At 23.5% G+C, this 23,319-nt stretch overlaps 2 protein-coding genes across 12 annotated transcripts in view; one reads left to right on the forward strand and one right to left on the reverse strand.

The window, feature by feature from the left end:
* Window positions 1–592, forward strand: part of LOC129614689 (nuclear factor 1 X-type) — a 36,692-nt gene extending 36,100 nt beyond the window's left edge. For 6 of the 7 annotated variants that reach the window (XM_055529507.1, XM_055529503.1, XM_055529505.1 and 3 more), the window contains one exon: window positions 66–591. In XM_055529507.1, coding sequence (XP_055385482.1) covers window positions 66–127 — 62 coding nt within the window. In that variant the 3' untranslated portion in view covers window positions 128–591. Of the gene's footprint in view, window positions 1–65 lie in introns of all 7 variants that reach the window. The other variant, XM_055529509.1, reaches the window with a different exon arrangement.
* Window positions 593–8,784: 8,192 nt separating this feature from the next.
* Window positions 8,785–22,739, reverse strand: LOC129614687 (putative uncharacterized protein DDB_G0282129). Of its 5 annotated transcripts, none has more exons than XM_055529501.1 (14): window positions 22,150–22,738; window positions 21,946–22,054; window positions 20,758–21,215; window positions 19,828–19,917; window positions 15,041–15,129; window positions 14,430–14,593; window positions 13,801–14,364; window positions 13,339–13,711; window positions 12,606–13,189; window positions 11,661–12,456; window positions 11,170–11,402; window positions 10,749–11,037; window positions 10,427–10,696; window positions 8,785–9,657 (listed from the first exon to the last, which is right to left on the reverse strand). In XM_055529501.1, exons 4-14 carry the CDS (start codon window positions 19,872–19,874, stop codon window positions 9,146–9,148), a joined length of 3,921 nt encoding a protein of 1,306 aa, XP_055385476.1. In that variant the 5' UTR covers window positions 19,875–19,917; window positions 20,758–21,215; window positions 21,946–22,054; window positions 22,150–22,738; the 3' UTR covers window positions 8,785–9,145. The 5 variants fall into 5 exon arrangements, with proteins under 5 accessions (XP_055385476.1, XP_055385474.1, XP_055385477.1 ...); XM_055529499.1 differs by having other exon boundaries at window positions 21,916–22,054; XM_055529502.1 differs by lacking the exon at window positions 15,041–15,129 and having other exon boundaries at window positions 21,916–22,054; window positions 22,150–22,739.
* Window positions 22,740–23,319: the final 580 nt, after the last annotated feature.

The following is a 23,319-nucleotide window of genomic DNA, read 5'->3' on the forward strand; positions in this document are numbered from 1 at the left end:
AATCAATTATTTTTAAATATTTACCCTTTCTTCTATTTTTTTTCTATTTATTTGATATTATTCAGATCACTCTTCAACGATTCGATATACTGAAGAATATTCATCGAGTAGAGACTATGTTACTTGATTCTAAAATTAATACGTAAATTATTTAGTAAATATATATATTTGTACATATAAAATAATCTCTGATTTTGAAATTACATTAAAGCAATAATAATACGAAATTCAAGGGCTATATTTTCTGAATTGTGTATTAGTATAGTGGTATTGTAATTTTGAAGTCGAGGATGCTATATACATACATATACAATTATGTTATTGTAAAATTAAATGTTTTAATTTATAAAAAAAGTATACTATGATATAAAATTGAGTTTTAAATATTCAAATTACATTTTAATAATATTTAGTATTACTAAAATAACATTTAGTAATGTATCTATATATATTTTGCATGCATATTTATATTTATTATTATTATACAAAGTAAATAAAAATAAAATAATATAAATTATAAATAATTATTATAACTTTGATATTACAAAAACAAAAAAAAATTAAAATTCACAAAATCCCTGACTTCAAAATTTCAGAAATAATGTATTAATACAAAATTCTGCTTATTATTTGTAATTGCTGAATTATGTTCAAATACAATACTACAACAATTTCTAAGAAGATAGGGTATTATTATTAATTTGTACATCTATACATATAACGTTTATTGTACGTAAAAGATTAAATTTTTTTCGTTTAATTTTAGTTTCTTTTTTATTAAAAATCTAAATATAAGAAAATCTTTCTTTGCAAATTAATTTTCACTTTATGAAATTTCATCAAATTTAACAAAAAATCGACAACAAACTGAATAAAAAAATAAAATAAAAAGAGTTGTTAGATTTTGTTAACTTTCCAATTAACATGAAAAATATAAAAAGTAAATAGCTGAATTGTGTAATAAACACAATTCAGCTATTTACTTATATCTGTATTACACAATTCAATTTTCAAATACTTTATTATTAAATTGTGTAATATTATACATTAATATACTGAAAATTCCGATAAACTATGAGGGATTCACATAAGAAGAAATTTCACTTTTTTTGAATTTTTAAAGATGTATCGTCAAACTTTTTATGTTATCAAGATATTTTTAAAAGTAAAATATCATTTTATATTAACACAAATTATATATATTCAAAATAAATATAATTTTAATTTCTACTTTAATAAATTAAACCAACTTTCGTTTTCGTTTCTTAAAACAGTATAAAGAATTCAAAATTGCCAATTATAATGGCATTATTGCACAGTTCAGCTTACGAAAAATAATTGCTGAATTGTGTTGCAATACAGTTTTATTGCAACTTTTAAAATTGTTATATATATAAAACATTTTATTTATATTAAAAAGATAATGATGCACTTTTATAACAATAACAATATAATAAGCCAGTTAGAATGTGCGCCTATTATATACTTACTCTGATAGTACCAGTATTGCAAAAAAAAAATACTGTATAATAAACTCAATTCAATTTATTAAAAGTGATAATTGCACTGGATTAATGAAAATTAGTGTCTAATATCAAGATAAAAATATAAACAACGGTTATGACTTGCTAATACATAAAATTTATAAAACAGAGCTGTAAATTTATAATAAACAAAGAAGAAAAACCAAAATTTAAACATTATTTTGATTTTGTATACAAAAAATAGTAAAAATAAATTAACCTATATGTATATATAATATATATTATATTATTAATTCTTATAAAAGAAAATTTTACCAAGTTTTATATAGTTTTTATTATAGTTAATAAGGAACTATTAGAAAAAAATAAGTAAAAAAAAACAAATTATTCGTAGTGTTTCTTAAGTAGAACTTAAACAAAAATAAATAAAAAACAAATAATGTTACAATTTATATATACAACAATAATAATACTGCAATAAAACTAAAATACAAAAAAAAATTAAAAGAATAATACGTATATAATGCCGTGATATATATATCTGAATATCAATATGTGAAATCAAAAATACAATTTTTTGTAAACTTCATACACATAACGTACATATATAGTATTAAATATGTATATATGAATCAAAATATTGATATATCTGAATATGAGTATATATAATATGAAATATTATATACTCTAATTAACTAAAACTTGAAATGTTATGTTTGACATATTTATAACCATTTACATACATTATATATTATTATCCCCTGGCTTCAATATTTCATTTTTAATACGAATTTAATTTAAAATTCAGCTTATGAATTATAATTGCTGAATCGTGAATAACAGTATAACATTACTGCGTTTTTGAAGTCATAGCATAATAGTATATATTATAATACATATAAAATAATATAAAATAATATATATACTTTTTAATATATATATTATTATATTAAAATATGTGTATAAGGTAAAATATCACATATATTGTATACTTATTTATTTGTTTCAATATACTAAACAAAAACAAGAAAAAAATAATAACAAGTGAATTAAATAGAAAATTGACAATAGTAGGTTAATAATAATCTAAACAACAAAAAAGAAAATACATACACTCATACAAGACAACTAAGCTATAATATATAAATTCTTTAAATATTAAAATTACAAAACTTGCACTTACATATATTACTGCTATATTACTTTTTATACATATATAAATATATACACCTGAAGTTCAAATTGTATTTTGCTATATTTGTAAAATTTAAACAAATTTTTTCGATTGCACTCCTGCTGAATTAAACAGTAATATCCTCTTTTATAATTTCAAAATTTACAGAAATTACAATATTTAAGCATAATTCAGTTTTTGAGAATGGCTTAAATAAGTAAACAATATCGTATTACTTTGACTTTGAAATTAGATATTTAGTATTAAAGCATTTTTAATTGCATTATAATATTATAATATATATTATAATATTATATTATTATAAATTATATAATGCATACGAAAATGTTTTTGAAAAATAGTACATTATTTTTTATAAAATAAGTTTTAGTTTAATCTGCTATCAGCAATTTACCTCTAAATTAAATTGGATTAAGAAATATGGAAGTCAGTTTTCGACCGTTCGCCAATCATAAATTTTAACAAATTACTATGATTTTTTACCGTAAAAACCCTGTTTAATTTAGATCTGATCGAAGAAGTGATTCGAGTAATGGAGTTGATATTGGTCAAATCAACCTTTTCTCGTGGAATATGAATACTATTACTGCAATTTCAATACCAGGGGAATCACCTATGATTTCAAAATTGCAGTAATATTTTATTAATATGCATTTCAGCAATTAAAACTCCCTATGCAATTTGGATTTCAGGGACATTATACAATTTATACAATCTTACTATTTTATATTATATATAAATTAATTTATAATATTATATTAATGTTATTATAGTACATACACATTTAAAAAGTACACAAATGTGAATTAAAAAAAAAAACGAATTAATACTTTACTATACAAACAAAATTATTTATAAACACAAAATAAAAGTGGACATTTGCTTACTCAGCAATACATTTTTAATTGCTGAATTATGTAAATTGCTGATAAGATTTCATTGAAGTGTAAATGTCCAAATATATATTTATTGCAAATTACATCACATAACTGCTATATATAAGCTATTATTTATATATGTAAATGTTACTTACTATACACGTATTAAATTAAAAATTTTTATGAAAAAAATTGAGAAAAAGTTACTAAAACGTTTGTCAATAATTTTATGATATAAACAATATATGAAATTACAAAAAGTATTTTATACATATGTATATATATAATATGTATATTTCTAGATATACTTATATAATTGAAAATTAAATATTTTTAAATAGCAAGAATTTAATATGTATTATATACATACATATATTCCTGACTTTAAAATTGCAATATTAAGGTATTGATATACAATTCTTATAAGTTGTAATTGCTGAATTGTGCAGCAATACAATATTACTGCTTTTTTTAAGTATCGGATACATATAAATAATATATTCTTCATAAATGTCATAATTTTTGTTTCAATGCTTTTTTTTGTTTTGTTTTATTCAACTTTTATGAATATTGAAAATACAAAAATATTTTATAAGTTTATATATATGAATTTTATATTTATATCTTCTTTTTAACATATAAATATATTAACATATATTTTTGATAATGGAGAAAGAGAAAAAAACATAACAAAACAATAAACTATATAGAAATTCAGTTGGACTGTAAAATTTTACCAAGTGCCATCAAAATAAAAAAAAATAAAGAAAACATTATGTTTATTATTAAATAAAAAAAAAACGAAACAGCCTTTTTATATACATTGTTAAGAATAGTGATAAAACAAAATGAAAAATATTTCCCTTATATAAGTAATCCCGTTACAAAGTTACACACAAAAACAAAAAAAAACTAAATGGATGAAAAAACAAATAAAATAATTAAATAAAAAAAATAATTAAAATTGAAATAAAAGACAAATAAAGAAAAAAAAGTATCCAAATACAATTATACAATTACTTTTATTAAAATTATAAAACAAAACATATGTAGTTACATTCAAGCAAAAATTAAAAAAAAAACGAATACACTTATATGCTAGCCATCTTTTATTTTATATTGCATATTCTTATCATTTCAAATTTTTTTGTTTATTACAATAATTAAGTTCTGAAATAAATATCTTGTTTTTTAATTTTTTATAAATTATTAATGCAGTAAATATAATTCAATAATTAATAAATATGCACAAAATTATATTATGCACGGATATCATATTCTTTTGACGCTGAAATTTTAATTTCCGTATAAAATTTTATTTCAGGTATACAAATTTATCATTCAGTTTTATGAACTCTACTTGCTGAATTGAAATGGTCATATAAAAATCACAGTTAAACTGTATTGTTATACAATTCAGCAATTACAAGTCATAATATATGATATATAGCACTCTACAAAATGAATAAATAATATTTTTTTTTGTTCATTTCTATTAATATAAAAATTTTTGTAGTTTGTATTAAGTTAATTTTTTTAATATTATTAAAATTAACTAGAAATATAAATATGAAAATTATTACTTTACTTATTTCATGTCAATTACAAATTATTTATATAATAAGCATTATGCTAATATAAAGATATTATTAATTTTATATAAATAATAAAATTCAATGTAAGGTGAATTGGTCACTCACCTTTTTAATTGAATTTTATTAATTAAATTTTCATAAAACTTTTTCCAAGTTCAAAATTGCAGTAATAAGTGGTTATAGATTGTAATTGCTGAATGTTAATATGTAGTCATTGCTGCTGCAATTTTAAAGTCAACGCAATATATTTTTTTATAATAACTTATATAATATATACATATTATACGGTCGTCTATCAAAATTTAGATCAAATGTCAATTTGATTTATTCATAGCAATTAAAAGTTTATACCGTAAGTCATTATGACGTTTAATCTGCATTTTGGTAGAAGTATACATAGCACGGTTAGCATATAATTGTATTTATTTTTTGTTTTATTTAATATACGTACTTTTTTTTTATTTTTTAATACATTTTTTTTAAGAATTAACTTATTGAAATTATATATTCAATAGAGTTATGTATTTAACAGAATTTTACACAAATATTATAATCTGGAAAAAAATCATTATTACGTTATTAAAAAAAAAAAATATATATATATATATATATGTATAGATAATAATTAAGGAAAAATAATATTGTCGATTTTTTAATTTTAAAATTCAAATTAATTTAAATTTAGAGAGCTGAAAATATGCAATTTAATTATTACTGTAATAATAATAATCATTATAGTTTTAAAATTTAATTTTTTTTATTTCAATTTTTGATTATTTTTATTTTTCAGTATATTAACTTACTTTTTTTCTTTCAACTGATTTAATTTATTTATAAAATCTTTAAAAAAATTGTAAAAAATATCTATAATTTTTTATTTATTTTATTAAAATCATTTAGTTTTAATAAAAATGTAAATTAAAGATGAATTTCAAAATAATAAATATTAATTTTATTACTTTTAAATTCAAGTTGTTGTCTGCGTTGCGTAATTTCGCCCAGACCTGGTAACAATGTCACATGTCTCAAATTAATTTGATCGCAAATTGATTTTTGTTTTGGTTTGTCATATTATGACGTATGACAAAAATTCTAAACTACTTATGATCTAAATTTTAATTTATGAGCAAAATGTTTTGTTTGTAAACATTTTATTTGTTGAGCTTTACCAGTATTTTAATTTTGTTATTAGAATGTCACAAATTATATATCAAGATTTAATCATGTTTTAACATTTAACGTTCTTCTTAATTTTTAATTCTTATATTTATTTACTTTTATTACACTTTGTTTGTTTTAGTTTTTTTTTATTTAGTTTGTCAATTACACACGTATAAAATTTTGTATGTATTTTTAATTTATACATATTTAATTTTTTTATTTTAATTGAAAATAGAAATTTAGGAAAATTTATTTGATTTTACAAAAAAAGGAAATAATAATATTAAAATATTATGACAAGTATAATTGTAAAAAAAAAAAAGGTAATTACAATAATTAATTGATTAAATTTTTAGTACAAATTATTGGTCACAATTTGTACTTTGAAAAGACATTTTGCTTTTTGTTTTTTGTCTTCATAAAACAAAAAGTAAAACTAAAATTCATAAAAATTTATATAAAAAAATAAAACAAATATGTATATACATATTTAGATATGAAAAGGCTAATATTGAACAAAAAAGAAAATAATAAGAAAACAAAGCAAAAAACATGTTAAAAATAACAAATGTGGTAGCAAATAGAATAATTTAAAACAAATAAACTATATAATTAGATTAAAAACAAAACAAAAAGTAATTTAAGTTTTAGTTAATAGTTTCTAAAATCAAAAATAATATATATATATATATATATATATATATATATATATATATAATATATACATACGTATATGAATGATACAAATTTAGTAGAAATGTTTGAAAAAATTAAAAACAAAAAAACTATACATAACACATATACAAATTTTAAAATATTTAAAATATTTTAAAACAAAATTATATTACTTAGATGAAAAAATTACAAAATGAAAAATTTTTTGTAATTATACAACATTAAAAAAAACGATAATAAATTATATATATATAAAAAAAAGTAATTTAGCTTAAATAAATTGAGAAAAAATAAAATAATAATAATAATAATAAAAAGTATATTATGAAACAAAAAATGTTTTAATATTCACTTAACAAAAATATCATTTAATATAACTTCAAGAATGAAATCAATCCTAATATTACGCATGATTTTAAGAAAAAATTCTCTCCAATATCAAACAAAACTCGTGAAAAAAGAATTTTTTGGTTTCAACATAAAAGGTAAAAATATGAACAAACTAATTAAAATTTTGTTAAAAAATTCATAAATATAAAAAAAAGGAGAAAAAATATAGTTGACCGTGTCAACTCTGTGATACACATACGAATATTTACCTTGTGTGCGAGCTATAGGTCAGACTATGACTTTAAAATGCCGTATTATCATATTAATTTATACAACACATAACAAGCCCTAATAATACACTTGTTTTCACGAAATAATTTTTGGAGTTGTATGGCAGCTTTTGCAAGGACTCATGATATCTCAACAACTTTTGATGAATATAGCTGTCATTTTGCGTATTTTATTTTTCAAAATTTTAGCAGTGTAGGTTGAACAGTTTTTAAGATATAGCCAAGTAACTTTTGAGGTTTTAGGGCAGCTGCCAGAAGGAGTCAAGTATTTCAATGACTACTATAATAAATCATTTGTGAAAATTTGGTGAATTTAGCTCAATTAGTTTTTGACTTGTTTTTGGGACGGACAGATGAACAGACGGACAGACAAAGCTAAATCGAGTCAGAATTCGATGCTGATCAAAAACATATACATACTTGAATTTATATCTCAGACCATTATTTCTTAGCGTTACAAACTGTAAGGCAAATTTAGGATACAATTGGAACATACGTTACGTTCGTACGGGTATAATAAGTTTGAATTAAATCAATGGTTTGTAAAGTGCCACTTTTCTCTTTTACAAGTGAAAATGTTATTTTTGCAAGCATTATTTAAATTACCCTTATATTAATGCCAAAGTGTTTTAAAAATTGCATACTTTCAGGTTCATAAAACAAAAAAAAATTTAAAGTGAGCTGAGAGAGGTATTTTCATTTTTTAATGTCATTTACCGTTGCATTTTTGCTCTTATTGAAATTTGAAAAAGTTTTCGAAATATAGGGCGCTAAAAATTCGAATTTTGGGAATTTCGTTTGGGAAAGGTTGGAAGGGGATAGAGGTGGAAAAAAATTTTCTTTTAACGAAGTAAACTATTTTTTGATAGAAACTTACCATCTAGAAGAAAAGCGATGTTTAAAATTAAAAAAAAAATGTTTAAATAACGGCTAATTTTAGTTGTAATTTTTTCATTTCAGTATTCAAATACAATGATATAAAAAGATGCAAGAATGCTGTGATAGAAAAGGAATATCGCTACATTCCGACTGTTGCGGAATATAAAAACATTTGTGGTTTCGCAACAATAAATAATGAAAAATATACTCGTATCATCATTAGAAATTTGAGGGGCTATAACTTTTAATATATTAAAAGAAAAATAACTCTAAAAATAATTTATGTTTATTTTGTGTTTCTTTCTTTTAATTAATTTTAAATATTTTAGTACAATACAAATTAACACGTACACAAATTCCTAGTATTACCCATGCACGACTAAACATTTTACCAAACTTTTTAGGGTTTGAACATACATATTTTCAATACATGTTTATATTCAATTAGTTCAATTAGCTCTAAAGATTTATCAGAATTTCGAAGGCAAAAAATACAGAATAAACATTACGTTATTCAATATGGTATAGACCTAATTTCAAAATTAACTAAAAATGTTGAAGCGTGAATGGGTAGTTTATAGTACACACTATAATCATGTACTCTATTATAATATATGTATGTATATATATATATATGTATTTATATATGTTTAACGTATTATAAACAGCCATTACCCCAACAGCCACACCATGGAATTTTACCTCCACCATTATGTGAAACATTTGACATTTTTCTTCTTGTTACATTTAAATTAAAACTAGCTGAAGATTCATGTGATGACGCTAAACTGTTATTGCTATTACGTTCTGATGTTGATATACCACCACTAATACCGACAATTCTGTTAACACCATTAATTAAGTCATTATGACTATCACCATAATTATTAACACTTATTGATGAGCTGTTTTTATGATGATTTATATAATAAGCTCGATTTGATTTTAAATTATTTGATGCATTACTATTAATATTTTGCTGTTGTTGTTGTTGCTGCTGTTGTTGATGATTATGACGATGATGACGATGATGATGATGATGTTGATTATGTTGATGTCCTGATATAATAGTACCTTCGGAATGACGTCTTGATGTTTTACTATTATCATTATTATTATTATTATTTGACAATAATGATCGTTTTGCCGTTTGTGTTGTACCATCATTATCTAGAATAGGAGAAAAAGAAAAATTTAGCAAAAATTATTTTAATAACAATGATTAGTTGTTAATATAATTTGGTTATTTTTTAACTGTTAAAAGACAACTTAGACCAAATACAGGGTATCATGACTTTATGCCGTAGAAATATACTACAACTTTTTTTACCAACGGCATTGTATGCAATAATGTCGAGTTTTCGGTGGGAACGCATTTTTACATAGTAGGGGAGCGTAAATAAACTACTTTTGGAGAGATGTCGGTCTGTGGGGGTGTGTGCCCTGCGTATATCTCAAGTTAGGCTGAACTAATTTTGATGAAATTTCATAAATGTGAATTCATTTAGGCTGTGGCACAGATTGCTAAACTTTGGTATATCAGACATCGGGAACTGGACCTTTTTGAGGGCTAATTTCACATTTTTGCGTATATAAAAAAAAAAAAAAACAACTAATTTCCTTGAAATTTAATATTTAAATTCGGAGTGTTAAAACAATGAATTACCGAAACTAACTGGTGAACTTTTCAGAGATTTGGATGCACAAATCCAAATTCTACAAAGAGTTAAATTTACACTTTGCTAGGTTTGTTAACCAAAAGCTTGCTAAAATCCTTAAAATTGAAAGGAAGTGTTCAAAAGGCATTTTCATAATCTTCTGTAACACTTTCACTGAACTAGACACAATATACATTCCGGTCGTTATGTGCTGACTACATTAGATTTTTTTTATTAATATTTTATTTGGAATCAGTATAGTACGTATAAGTATAAATTACCATTAATATCACTATTCTGACCACCAATGACACCACCAGTTGATAAACTTATACCCGATGTGCTACGTGATGATTCATTACTTAATTTGCGATTATTTTGGTTATAATAATGATTACTGTTACTTCCACGTTTAATATTATGATTATTTTGATGATAATGATTAAAGTGCTTATTGTTACTGAAACGTTTTCCAACGGAATGTGGTGAATTTGGTGTACTATGTATTTGTTGCTGGCATTCATTATTTAATATTATTGAATTTGCTGCATCTATATATAAAACAAAAATAATTATTTTAAAGTACCAAATAATAAATAATACCAAATAATTCTAGATGAGATTTTTGTTTTTGAATTTCAACCATATTTCCTGTTACTCTAAATAAATCATTTGTTGATGAACTAAAATTTTGATTCGCCTCTAATAATTTTTTATTCATTGCTATTAAATTGTCTTCCGATTGTGAAAATTCAATATCATCTTTCTTAAACTCATTTTTCATATTATAGATCGATTTATTTTTATCACGATCATTATTTTTGTCGTATGAATTTAAAATTGACACAGGTCGAAATTTTCTTATACTACTTTTATCTGAACCCGATGAACTCTGAAAAGCATAAAAAAGTAGTAGTGATTAGAAAAAAAATGAGTTTATATGCATTGCAAAAAATCCAATGCATATAAAAGTGTTCGATTGTATATATTGATTTGTTATTGGATCTTATTAAATTTAATTTACTTCATAATTAGTTTCCGATAATTTTGAAATAGTTGCAATATTATTTCTGTTTGATATTTCTGTATGAATGTTAGCTGTTGATGCTGTTGTAGCTCCTGTTGGTGTTATAACTGTAGTATTTGTTACAATTGGACTAATATTCTTTGGTTGAGCTTCTGGAAATACTTCTTGTCCAATTATTACATTTTCCGGTTTCTGCGGACTTTTTTTTTGATGTTGCAAAACTGGAATTACTAGAAAATTCAGATACATATATACATAAGCATATTTATAAAAATTGAATGTGTAAATACAATTATAACTTTGTTTTAGTCAATTAATTTTAGACCGTTGTACAATGATACGATTTCTTTAAATATAATTTAAACAAATAAATTGCTTTACATGGTTTATTAGTAGTTTGTTTCTTAAACATATATATATATATATATAATACATAAATGAGTATATATATAGAATAAATATGTATATGTATAGTCAGTTCAAGTTACCTGTCGGTATAGTTGAACAATTAATTAATTTTGAATTTGAATTAGTTGTTGTCGTTGTTGTTGTAGTAATTGATGGTTCGGTTATTGTTGTTGCTATTGTTGTATCAATTGGTAATATTGAATTGGATATTGATGGTAATATAATATTTTCGAAACCTAAATATGGTAATTGCGGTGGTAATAATGTCATTGGTTTTGGTAATGTTTCTGTACCAGAACTAAAATCAGGGCTTATTTTGTCATTACTATAGTTCTTATATAATATATTGTTAAATTGATCTAACTGTTGTTTTAATTTGTTATTAGTATTTGAATTATTATTGTTATAATTATTATTATTATTTTTATCGTTATTATTATTATTATTATTATTATTATTACTATGAATAATTTCTTCATTATTTTCTTCCATTATTATTATATTATTGTCATTATTTTGTAAATTAATATTACTTTCATTATTCTTATTATTATCATTTTCATAATTGTTATCTTTATTTTTAATTGTATTTATACAATTTGTTTTATTATAATTTAATACTAAATTTATTTCGGAACGATGATATGGTAAAATTTTATTCACATCATGCTGCGGCTGTTGTTGTTGTTCATAATTATTATCATTAATTACATATAAATTGTCATTAACATTATCATTACTATTATTACGATTTCCAATAAAAGTTTTTAACTGTTTCTTTTGTTGTTGCTGCTCCTGCTTTATATTGTCATTTATTCTTGCATCTGTTGATAGATTTTGTATATCAAGCAATAATTCTTCTAAATTTCCACCATCCTAAAAAAATCATTTAACTGTTATATCAAGGCTTTAAAATAAATGTTCGCTCAAAATTTAAATTAATTTTTAGGCTAATACAATACGGGTAGGTAGTTTGATGTGTGAACTATATTACTGATTTTTTAATATAATTTTAAATTTGTTACCTGAAATAAATTATCATCACATTTTGATATTGCGTTAATTTGTAAAATTTCATTGTTATGATTTCCTCCCAGTACGTTTGCTACACATATATCTGGTGGTCCAGTATTTATTTGAGAGATCGCTGATGATGTTGCTGATGATGTTGGTTGAGATTGTAATGATTGTAATGATGATGATAATGATGGTAATATTGAAAATGTTGAAGTTGATGAAGGTGGTTGTGTTTGTTTTAAAGTTATTGGTATTGATAAAGGTAATGATTGTGGTTGTGATAATGGTGACGATGAGGATAATGGGGATGATGATACTTCCACTGATACAGGATTCAATGATTGAAAATTTTTTGATAATACTAAATTTGGTTTATGTGGTGGTAATGTCTTTATTGCAACAATTTCGGAATTTAATTTTGTTGTTGTAATCGGTGAGAAAAAATGTTTAGGACTTTTTATTTCTAATTTATTATCATTTTTACTATTCTCATTATTATTATTGTGTTTGTAATGTTCATTGAATAAATATTGATGATCATTATTAATTGTAGATGATGATAGATTATGTTTACATGTTACACGGTTTGTATCTATAAAATATAAATTGAAATAATTTTAATATTTCATTTGATTTTAATATGAAATATACAATTATTGAAAACTTTTATTAATTAAGCAGTTAAAAACTAAACTTTAGTCGTTTTTAATGAAATTATTTATTTATTTTACTATTTCATACCAATAGTTAGTCCAAATTTCTCATCACATATATTTTCAAAATGTGATAAAGGTGGAATAATTGTTGTTATTGTTGTTGTTGTTGCTGTATCAGTTGATATTACGGCTGTTGTTGTATTTTCTAAATCTATTGTTTTTTCTTCTGTTATTATCCCTGTTCTTGTTGGTGATTTTATTAGTGTTGTATAACAACAATTCAAATCAAGTTTTTTATTAATTTCATTATTATCTTTCATTAATAATAATGATGATGATGGTAATAATGAAATTGGTGTGGTTGATATTAATTGGGGCAATGTTGTACCACGTATTAAACTTGTGTTATTATGTTCAAATTGTGTTGATAATATTTTCGAGTTTATTTGCTGTTGTTGCTGAAACAAAAGAAAGAAATATTTTAATTTAATTTTTAACAAATTTATCAAAAAAAGAAATGATTTTTTTAAATAATTTGTGTACCTACCTCAATATCATTATAATTATCATTTTTCTGATGATGTATAGATATATTACTGCCATCACTATTTGTTAAATTTTCTTCGGAAACTATTGATAAATGATCAAAATTCATCTGATAAAAATTATTATCTATATCATTTTGTTGTTGCGATGATTGCTGTTGTTGTTGATGTAATTGAAAATGTGGAGGTCTTTGTTCGTGAAATGTTGATAATTGTATTTTTTGTTGTTGTTGTAATAATTGTTGCTGAATATTTTCTGATGAATTATATATTGTTGAATAAAAATCTAAATTTGATGATATCGCTGTTGCTGGTGTTGTTGTATATGTTATTAATGATGATAAAGCTGTTGTTATTGCATCTGTAGTCGTTATTGATGATGTTGTTATTGGTAATATTGAACGTCTACGTATTGGTAGTGGTGAAGAAGTAACTATTAAACTATTACCGCTTTCATTCGAAGATGATACATTTGTTGGTGGTACAGTTTTTGTTCCATTATAATAATAAATGTCTTTAAATTTTTCATTTGCTGAATCAATTTCATGGCATGTATCACAGGAATCCTTAAAAAAAAAAAACAAAATACTTTAAAAAATTACAATAAAATTTTTTTTATTTTTCAAATTACCTCCGATTGACTTCCACTATTTAAATTTTTATCGCCTAAATTTTCACTACTATTACGATTTGTATTCAAAAATTGATGTAATTTATCATATTCATCACGTAAATTCCATATTTCGCGTTTCAACTGTTCATTTTCTCTACGTAATTTTCTAATATCGTTTTGTCCTGTTTTTCATAAGAAACACAAAAAAAAAATTTTAATTTAAGTAGTTTTAGTTTTACGAAAAAAAATTAATGAAATATTCACTTTTTCAGTAATTAAAGAACTATAATTTTTTTACACAAATTGCGATTTGCTACAGGTGCTTCATTTGGAGGCATATTCATTCATATAATTTTGATTATATTACATGAAGGGTCTCAAAATTCTCTGTTTAAATGCTACATTATGTATTTTTTTTAGTTCATTTAATAAATTTAAGTTTACCATTTTTCAACTCAAATTTTGAAATGTCTAGTTCAATTTCAATCAAAAGTTTTCATTTTTTACTAAATTTTTCGAAAATCTTCTTTTTTCATATTTATACTGCTTTGTTTTTCGAAGCCAAAATATAAACATTAAGAGAACTAACTAAATAATTTAGTTAAAAAAGAAAACAAATATTTTCTAACCTCTTTCCACTTCTGCATTTATATTAATTGTTCTTAGCCTTAATTCTTCATTTTCATATATCATGCCACGTGAAGATTTTCTGTCCAATCTGAAATTGACAAAAACGAAAAAAGTACAGAAACTCTATTGAAATTGATATAACCAAAATAATAAATAAAATTACATTTGTGGAAATGGACTATGGATTTTATATGAAGATAAAAATCAAAAAAAATGTAAAGAGGTACATATTATTTAAGTATACTCATATTTATATTACTATAAAGTCCTCATTTGACTAGATGGATTAAAACCGATTTAATTATGATAAATACTTGAGTTAATTAATCATTTAATAATATTTTCGCCTCTGAAAGAGCAGTAAAAATTAAGAGGTTTTGGTTTTTTATTTGGACACATCAAGTATTTTTTTTCGCATTTTTTAGCGAAAAAAAATATTAAAGCCTAAAAAAAATTTTAGTATAGAAAATTTTGGTTTTTCCGGCTAGATCTTATATACAGGGTGTCACCTATTAAAGTGCACTCATGAGTAGACAAAACTTTTGTATGGAGACGATGTTCACAGCTCATCAGGTTCGGAGTTACACGGGCTTAAAGTCAATTTCGACAGATTTTTGCTTTTTGAAATTTTAAGTAAAACTACGTGTCTATGAAGAGGCTTTAAAGCTCAAAATATTTGAAGTTTTAACTTTTCAGGTTTAAGAAAAGTTTTTGGTATATAGCAATTCATTTTGATAGGAGACACTCTGTATATAGATCCAATAAAATAGTTCATAAGTGTTTCTTTAAAATATTTTCTGTATGCCCGAAAAATAGTAGTTTTGAGGAGTATTGAGTATTGATGTGCTTCTGAAATCATAATTGAAATATTTATATATTTTGACTCAACGACCGGTCGCCGTCAATAAGGCTGCTCGTTAATAGACCAAAATTTTTAAAAGATTTTTTATTTTATTCAATTATTAATTTTTTTTAATTTTTCTATAATTAATCACTTTCTAGTACTTGTCCATTTGTCACCTGATCCTTTTGCATTTTTATTACGTCTTTGTTGCTGTTGATTATGTGATGAACTACCAAAAACATCACGAATTGAACGTGAACCTTTCATAATATTTATTTTGAAATATTAAGAATTTGACCAAGAAGGAATTCTTCTGCTTACTTAATTTTTATATAGTAATTATAAATATATGGATATTTTTGATTGGATTATTGACGATGATATTTTAATTATAATTTTTAGTTGAATGGAGCACAGTTTTTGAGTTTTATTTTTTTCGTTTTTTTTTTTTTTTTTTTTTTGACTTTTAATGGTTTATCTCGTTTTTATATTTTATTTTTTATTTTTATTTTGGCATTGAGATTATTAATTTCTTTTTTTAAATTTTGTTTTATAACAAAAAAAATTACACTTAATTTTAATTAGTTAAAAAATTTTTAAGCTTTGAATATTATTTATTTTTAAAATATAAATAAACTGATAAATAAAAATTTATAAAACTTTTAGTAATTTTTCAATTTATGAATGAAAATATTTTTTGTTGAATGTTAAAAATTTTGCAAAAAACTAATGACCTAATAAAAAGTATACGTGTCGCGCGCGCGATTTTATTTATTTCTATTTTTTTTTCAAATAAGTCTATCTCTATTTTACTCACACGTAAAGAAGCCAATAATACTAATAATAATAATAATAATAATTACATTATAAGATTCATACAGAAAATCTTTATTTACAGGCACCCCTGTATAACACATTTTTTTCTAAAAAGCGTTTTTGAGATGACGCAACTTGAAAAATATTAGACTTTTGTAAAAGGCGAAATACTGATTTGCATAAAGCGAAATCGAAAATACTTATATTGTTAATGGATCCAACAATTTGTTTTTTAACAAAAACTATGTCCTGGAAATTTTTTCTGATGAAATTAGTTATACGCGGAAATAGCTTACTATTTAAACGCTATATGATCTCCAAAGACAGCCAATAGTAATAAAGAATAAATAATGAAGTTTTTTAATGAATAATATTTATGTTTTTATAAATTTTTTCCAATTCTGTTTTCTTTTTTGGAAAAATTTGTATATCCGAGCAGTTTCACTTATTCCGTTCTTGACTGTGAATTTTTTTTTTGTTATGAAATGTAAACAAATACTTTAAAAAATTTTTTTTTTTATATTTTTTAATTTTTTTTATAATCAACAAAATTTTGATGTCAAACATGTGTATATCTAGGGCTGCCATACCGGTTGCATTAAAAAAGGAAATACTTGCGTCGTATCTATCTAAGTGTTTTTTTATGATTTAGCTTAAAATTAAGTAATTCTATGATTAAGCATTGCAAGTGATGATCTTGTGAAAGTGAAAGATATAAATTATGAGCATTTCGTAACTTCAATATTGCAGGGATATATTATATTTTTTTTCTCCTTATTCCACATGGGAGCATTAGGATTTTCGATTTGATTTTTTTTAGAGTCAAATTTCAGTTTCACAAGTGGATGAGTTAACTAGACGGTGACCAGTCTGCCGTAATTTTTCTTTGTAATAAATATTGAGGGTTATTAATAATTACTTATTTTTATTTGGTATTCAATATCGAATGTCATAGATATATGGGTGTGTAATTACTTTTATATTAACATTTTATTTTATAATATTGTATATTAAGCTATATAACATTAAGTATAACTTTTATAGTGAGCTGTAACCATTGCACTTTAAGAATGCTTTCATATTCATAATATTCAATAAGACTTTATAATACTCGCGTGTGAAATTTATTTAATTTTAAACTTTTTGTTTTTAATTTCCCCTTTTTATACCCGTACGCACGTATGTTTGAAGGATATACTAAATTAACCTTACCGTTTGTAACGCTGAGAAATAATGGCTTGACACAAGTATACATTTTTGGTCAGCTACGAATTCTGAATTGATTTAGCTTTGTCTGTCCGTCTGTCCCAACAATAAGTCAAAAACCAATTGAGCTGGGCTCAAAAACTTGAAAAGTTATTTGGTAATATCGTATAAACTGTTCAACCTACAGTACTGAAATTTAGAAAAATAAAATACAATAAAATGGCAGCTATATTCATTAAATGTTGTTGAGATCTCATGATCACTTTTTATACAACTATACAACTTCAAAAATTATTTGGCATTATCTCAGAAACTATTGGAATTATAATATAAAAATTTCGTTAAATATTGAAAACTCAGTACTGAAAATTTGCATAAATCAATATGGTAAAAATTTATTTTTGACTTTAAATTGCCATATTAATTTATTTAAGTCATAGGATGTCCTATAGTCCACTATGGCATATTTATTCGCACATAAGATAACAAATTCGTTCGGGTATCACAGAGTTGACATGGTCAACTCTACTTTTTCTCGTTTTTAAATATAGCTGATAACCTTTTTAATGATATTCTTCTTTATTAAAGAAATTGAAAAGTATTTTTTGTGCTTCTTGTTTGCACCCACATATGTGTACACAAATACATCAACGCATAAAAGACACTTGTTCAAAAAATTGCTGTCGATCAATTGAATTCTTAAAAGAAAATTTTTATTTTTGCTTCTTCCTTCCAATGTATAAAAAAGCAAAATCCTCTCTTACTCTCTTTATTCCCCTTTCGATTCTTTTATAAAGAATTATAAAAAAAATTTTAAAAATTAAAAAATAAAAATAAAAGAAAAACAAAATTTGGAAAATTTCAAAAAGAAATTCAGAGTGAAAGTACGAAAAATTTTGAAAGAAATGACAGATTATGAAGTTTTAGATAGTTTTTTTTATTGTTTTTGTTCTTTATTATTCTCGATTTGATGGTTGCAGGCTTAAAACAACAGCATAAAACCAAACGGTGAACAATCCAGCTTAAGTGTTATATAAATATAAGTTTTCATAACAGGAGCCTAAATGGACAGATTTTAGAAAAACTAATATATACTCTCACTTTTTTAAATAAAAATTTGAAAAAAGTGCTTCTTTTTTTTTACCGACCGCATTGCATACAATAAGGGAGTAAATAAACTATTCTTAGGGAGTTGTCAGTCTATCGACTTGTCGGTCTGTCTGTCTGTCTGTCTGTGTCTGCACTCGTGTATTTCAAGTTCAACTAACGGATTTTGATGAAATTTTATGTGTGAGTTTCTTTTGTCTATGTCACGGATTGGTTAATCCTTCACTGTTTTTGGGATATATCAGGCCTTAGGAACTGGACGTTTTTCCTGGCCAATTCTGGCCAATAGATTTTTGCCCATATAAAAAGGTATAATCCACTAATTAACTTGAAATTTAATATTTCAATTTGGAGTGTTAAAACAATGAACATATAAATTTTTTGAAACAATCAAACTTCGGAAACCAAAGTGAGGGTCTATTTTACATTTTTTACCATATCTGCGGAACGGATTGATGGAATTTCTTGAAATTTGATATTTGAGCTCTAATTTTTACCGAAACTAACTAGCGAGCTTTTCAGGGATTTCGGATGGCACAAAACGATATTCTATTAAGAGCCAAATTTACATTTTTCTAGGTATGTTAGCTAAAAGTTTATTAGTGTCCTCAAAAATTGTAAAGAATTGTTTAAAACGAATTTTCATAATCTTCTGCAATACTTTTACTAATCTAAATAATATACAATAGGGTCGGTTATGTGCCGACCACAACAGACTTTTTTTTTTTGGAGGGAAGCGAAACGTAAACAATGATAATAAAAAGGAGAGAAAATGAAAATGTAAATAAAAAAAAAATTCTTTTGTAAATTTACCTTCTATTTGGTTTAAAATTTGCATGACGTCTCCTCTCACGTAGCATATCTAATATATTTCATATCTAGGCCGTCTCTTTAGGAGAATAACTGCATGGAAAAAAAGAGATAAAAAGGAAAAAAGTAAATAAAACAAATATCGTACTAGCACAATAGTATCTGGAATATCTACTGTAGGAAAGATTATATCGTTTTATAATCACTATGATTGGTCTCATCACTTTCAAACAGTGTCGTGTATCGTAACAAATCGACAATATCGTAACGCAATTTATTACATTCATGCTGTTGCTGAATCTCTATTTCAAAGAGCAACCTGTTATTGTGATTTTCAAAATACGGAAAATATCATAGACTTTGAAAACAGCCCAATTCTAAGTTGTTAATTTTGGAAATAAAGTGGTTCTTAATTGAATTTTTTTCTATAAATTTTTAATGTTTTTGACCCACATTAAAAATAGATCTTTAAAATAAAATCATTATTTTTTTTGTAATAAAATTATGCCAAATCATTTTATAATTAAATAAATAACTATGTACATTGTGTATACATACATAATTCATATGTACTGTAAAAGATTTCCATAGAAAACAGATGATAATTATTATTATTTCCAAAAGGACTTAAATAAGTTCTTGTTGAAATGAAAAGTCCTTTACATCTTAAACAATATAAAAATAACATAAAACTAGAAAAATTAGAAAGAGAATTGACTAATAGTCATTCACCTTGAATATTCTTCTATTTTGTATAATAAAAGTATAAAAGAAAAATTTAAAGATGCAACTATAATTCTAAAACAATGTGCAAAATACATTGTAAAAAAATTGTAACGGTAGTTTCTTATCTATTGTCTCTATCATTGTTGTAAAAAGTGAAGCCCGTCGACAATATAATATTATTATATAAAATTGTGTGAATACACTCACCGACGGAAGAAAATCTGCACCAAAGGTCGAAACTTCTCCAAATATTACTTTGGTTACATTTGTTTTATTTTACTGGTAGGATCCACTAGTTATTTTCTTTCGATTTTACGAAACTGTTCAGTTTGCGTAAGTACCTAATACTAAAAACTTTTTTTTCGAAATAAGTCTACATCATGACCAAAAAAGTATCTACAGCTTCATTTAAGAAGGGCGTGGAACAAAAATATTAGCGTAAATTTTACACAAAAATAATTTTTAAAATATGACGGCGGCGTTGTGAACTAATAAGTTATCACAATTTTATTTTTTGTTTTCATAATTATTTCAAATACTTATTTAACTTTTTTTTACGTAAAACTTTTTTTTTGTTTAATTTAAGACCACAAAATAAAATTACGATTTTTTTACTGCGTATTTACATGAGTACACCGTACTTTTGTTGTAAATTTTTATAAGTTCTTCAAAAGTAACGAGAAAAACCAATAGATAGGAAATATAATCGAAATTAAAAATAGAAAAACAATAGAATTATGAAATAATATACACAGGGTGATTCACCAACAAGTGCCATACCATCTACCATCGGGTAGAGGGTCGAAAAGGAGTAAAATTTTTGTTCGGAGCTTAGCATTAAATCGAAACCGTTTCCGAACCACAGAGATTTTTAGAAAATTTGAAGATAGAAGATAACTCCCATCCAAAAAAGGAAGAAGTTTCAAACAAATAGTTTTTAAAAGAGGTTTAAGAAGGCTTTAAATAAACAGCAGCGGGTCTTCGGCATTGTAAATTTAGGAAAATTCCACTTTTCCTTACCTTTTATTTTTTTTTTTTGTCCCGACAATTTCTAATGAATTTTTTTAAGCTTGCAAAAATTTTTTTACAAAATTTTGCCTAGCTGCTTAAGTTTTAATTTAGGTCATTAACAGTTAAAATATCTTTTATTATACAGGAAATATAGCAAAAAAACCTTTTCTATGTCCAGTTTTCAAAGACCTTAATAAAATATGTAAATTCAAAAAATTATGACTATTTTTCATTTTTTTTTTTCCGAAATTTTGGAGCGGAAGTTACAAGCCGAATTATCTTAAAAACAAAAATTTTACTCATTTTCGATTCTTTCCCCGATGGTATATGGCTCCTAACTTGTTGGTGAATTACCCTGTAGAATTTTTTTGGTTTTGTTTTTACATTCTTATTTTAAAGTTTTTATTTAATAATTTTTTGATTATTTTTTTTAAATTTTTTATTATTCGCTTTCCTTTTTTAGTTTTCTTGTCTTTTTTCCTAAATAATTTTCCTAAATAAATTATTATTAAATAATTAATGAATGCATATATTACAGTATATATAAAGTATAGTGTTCAAACAAGTACTGATTCCATTTATAATTACATTACTGAAAAAAATAAGTAAACGGGAGAGTAGTAGTCACAAACATTTAATTGCGTTATAATCGGAAATATCAAGTTTGCCAGTTACTTTGAAAACACGGTCTAACTTTAAATGCAGTCAATTACATTACTATTTATAGCTGCATAAAAACACTGTTTTCTGCTTCGATTAAACTCCCTTTCCTCTTTCCTGCCCTTCGGAATTTCTAGAGTGCATAATGAACAGTTTTGTTAAAGAAATATATAGATATTATTATAGTTCTTAATTTTTTTTCCTTTTCAAATTAATAATTTAGCATTGTTTAGAATAAAAATTACAGATTCACAGAGAAATTTTTTCTTTTTTAAGAAAAAATAAATAAAATATTTTTGTTTTTCAAAATAAAATACTATTATAATATGAAAGCTAGAAAATAATAGTAAAATTAATAAAATTTTTCTTTTATATTTTTCATTCTTGACACATCGAATCACCGCAATTTTGACATTTTATTGGAAGTGTCAAAAAAAAATTGTAACGAATTACAACCCACATACAATTCTTTATTTTTTTTTGTATCTAATTTGATCTTATTCTTTTTTGTTATTCTTGTCTTAATTTAAACGAAATATTTTTATTAAATAAATTGAATTTTATTAAAACACAGAAAAAACAAAGAAAAAACCAAAAATTCCTTTTGATTTTTTGAATTTTTTTCTGTAAACGTTTTGATATCTGACATTTACAACTTAAAGAACGCAACTGGATGATGCACAAAATAAGATAAGATGAACAAGAAAAAGAAAAAAAAAGAAAACAGAAAAGAAAGAAAACGAAATTCAATATAAAAATAAAATAATAGCTTTTTTGAAATTTTTTATTTTAGAATCAAAAATAATGAAAGAAAACGAAGAATGAATAATAAAGAAAAGAAAGGAAAAATAATAACAAAAAAGGAAGAATACCCCAATATAGAAAAAGCCAGAATTCTCAATTTAAATGTTATATATTTTGTGTGTTTACAAAAATTAAAAGAAAAACGAAAACAAATTCAAAAAATAATGTAATAAAAATTAGATGTTCTAATAATAATTATATTTAGTTTAGAAATATAAGAATGATATTCCTAAAGGAAATCTAACATACTGCTTAAACGAAAACAACAATGTTTAGTTTTTCAATATCATTGTT

The sequence above is a fragment of the Condylostylus longicornis genome, unplaced genomic scaffold (genome assembly GCF_029603195.1).
Source record: "Condylostylus longicornis isolate FDR11 unplaced genomic scaffold, ASM2960319v2 ptg000116l, whole genome shotgun sequence".
NCBI lineage: Eukaryota > Metazoa > Arthropoda > Insecta > Diptera > Dolichopodidae > Condylostylus > Condylostylus longicornis.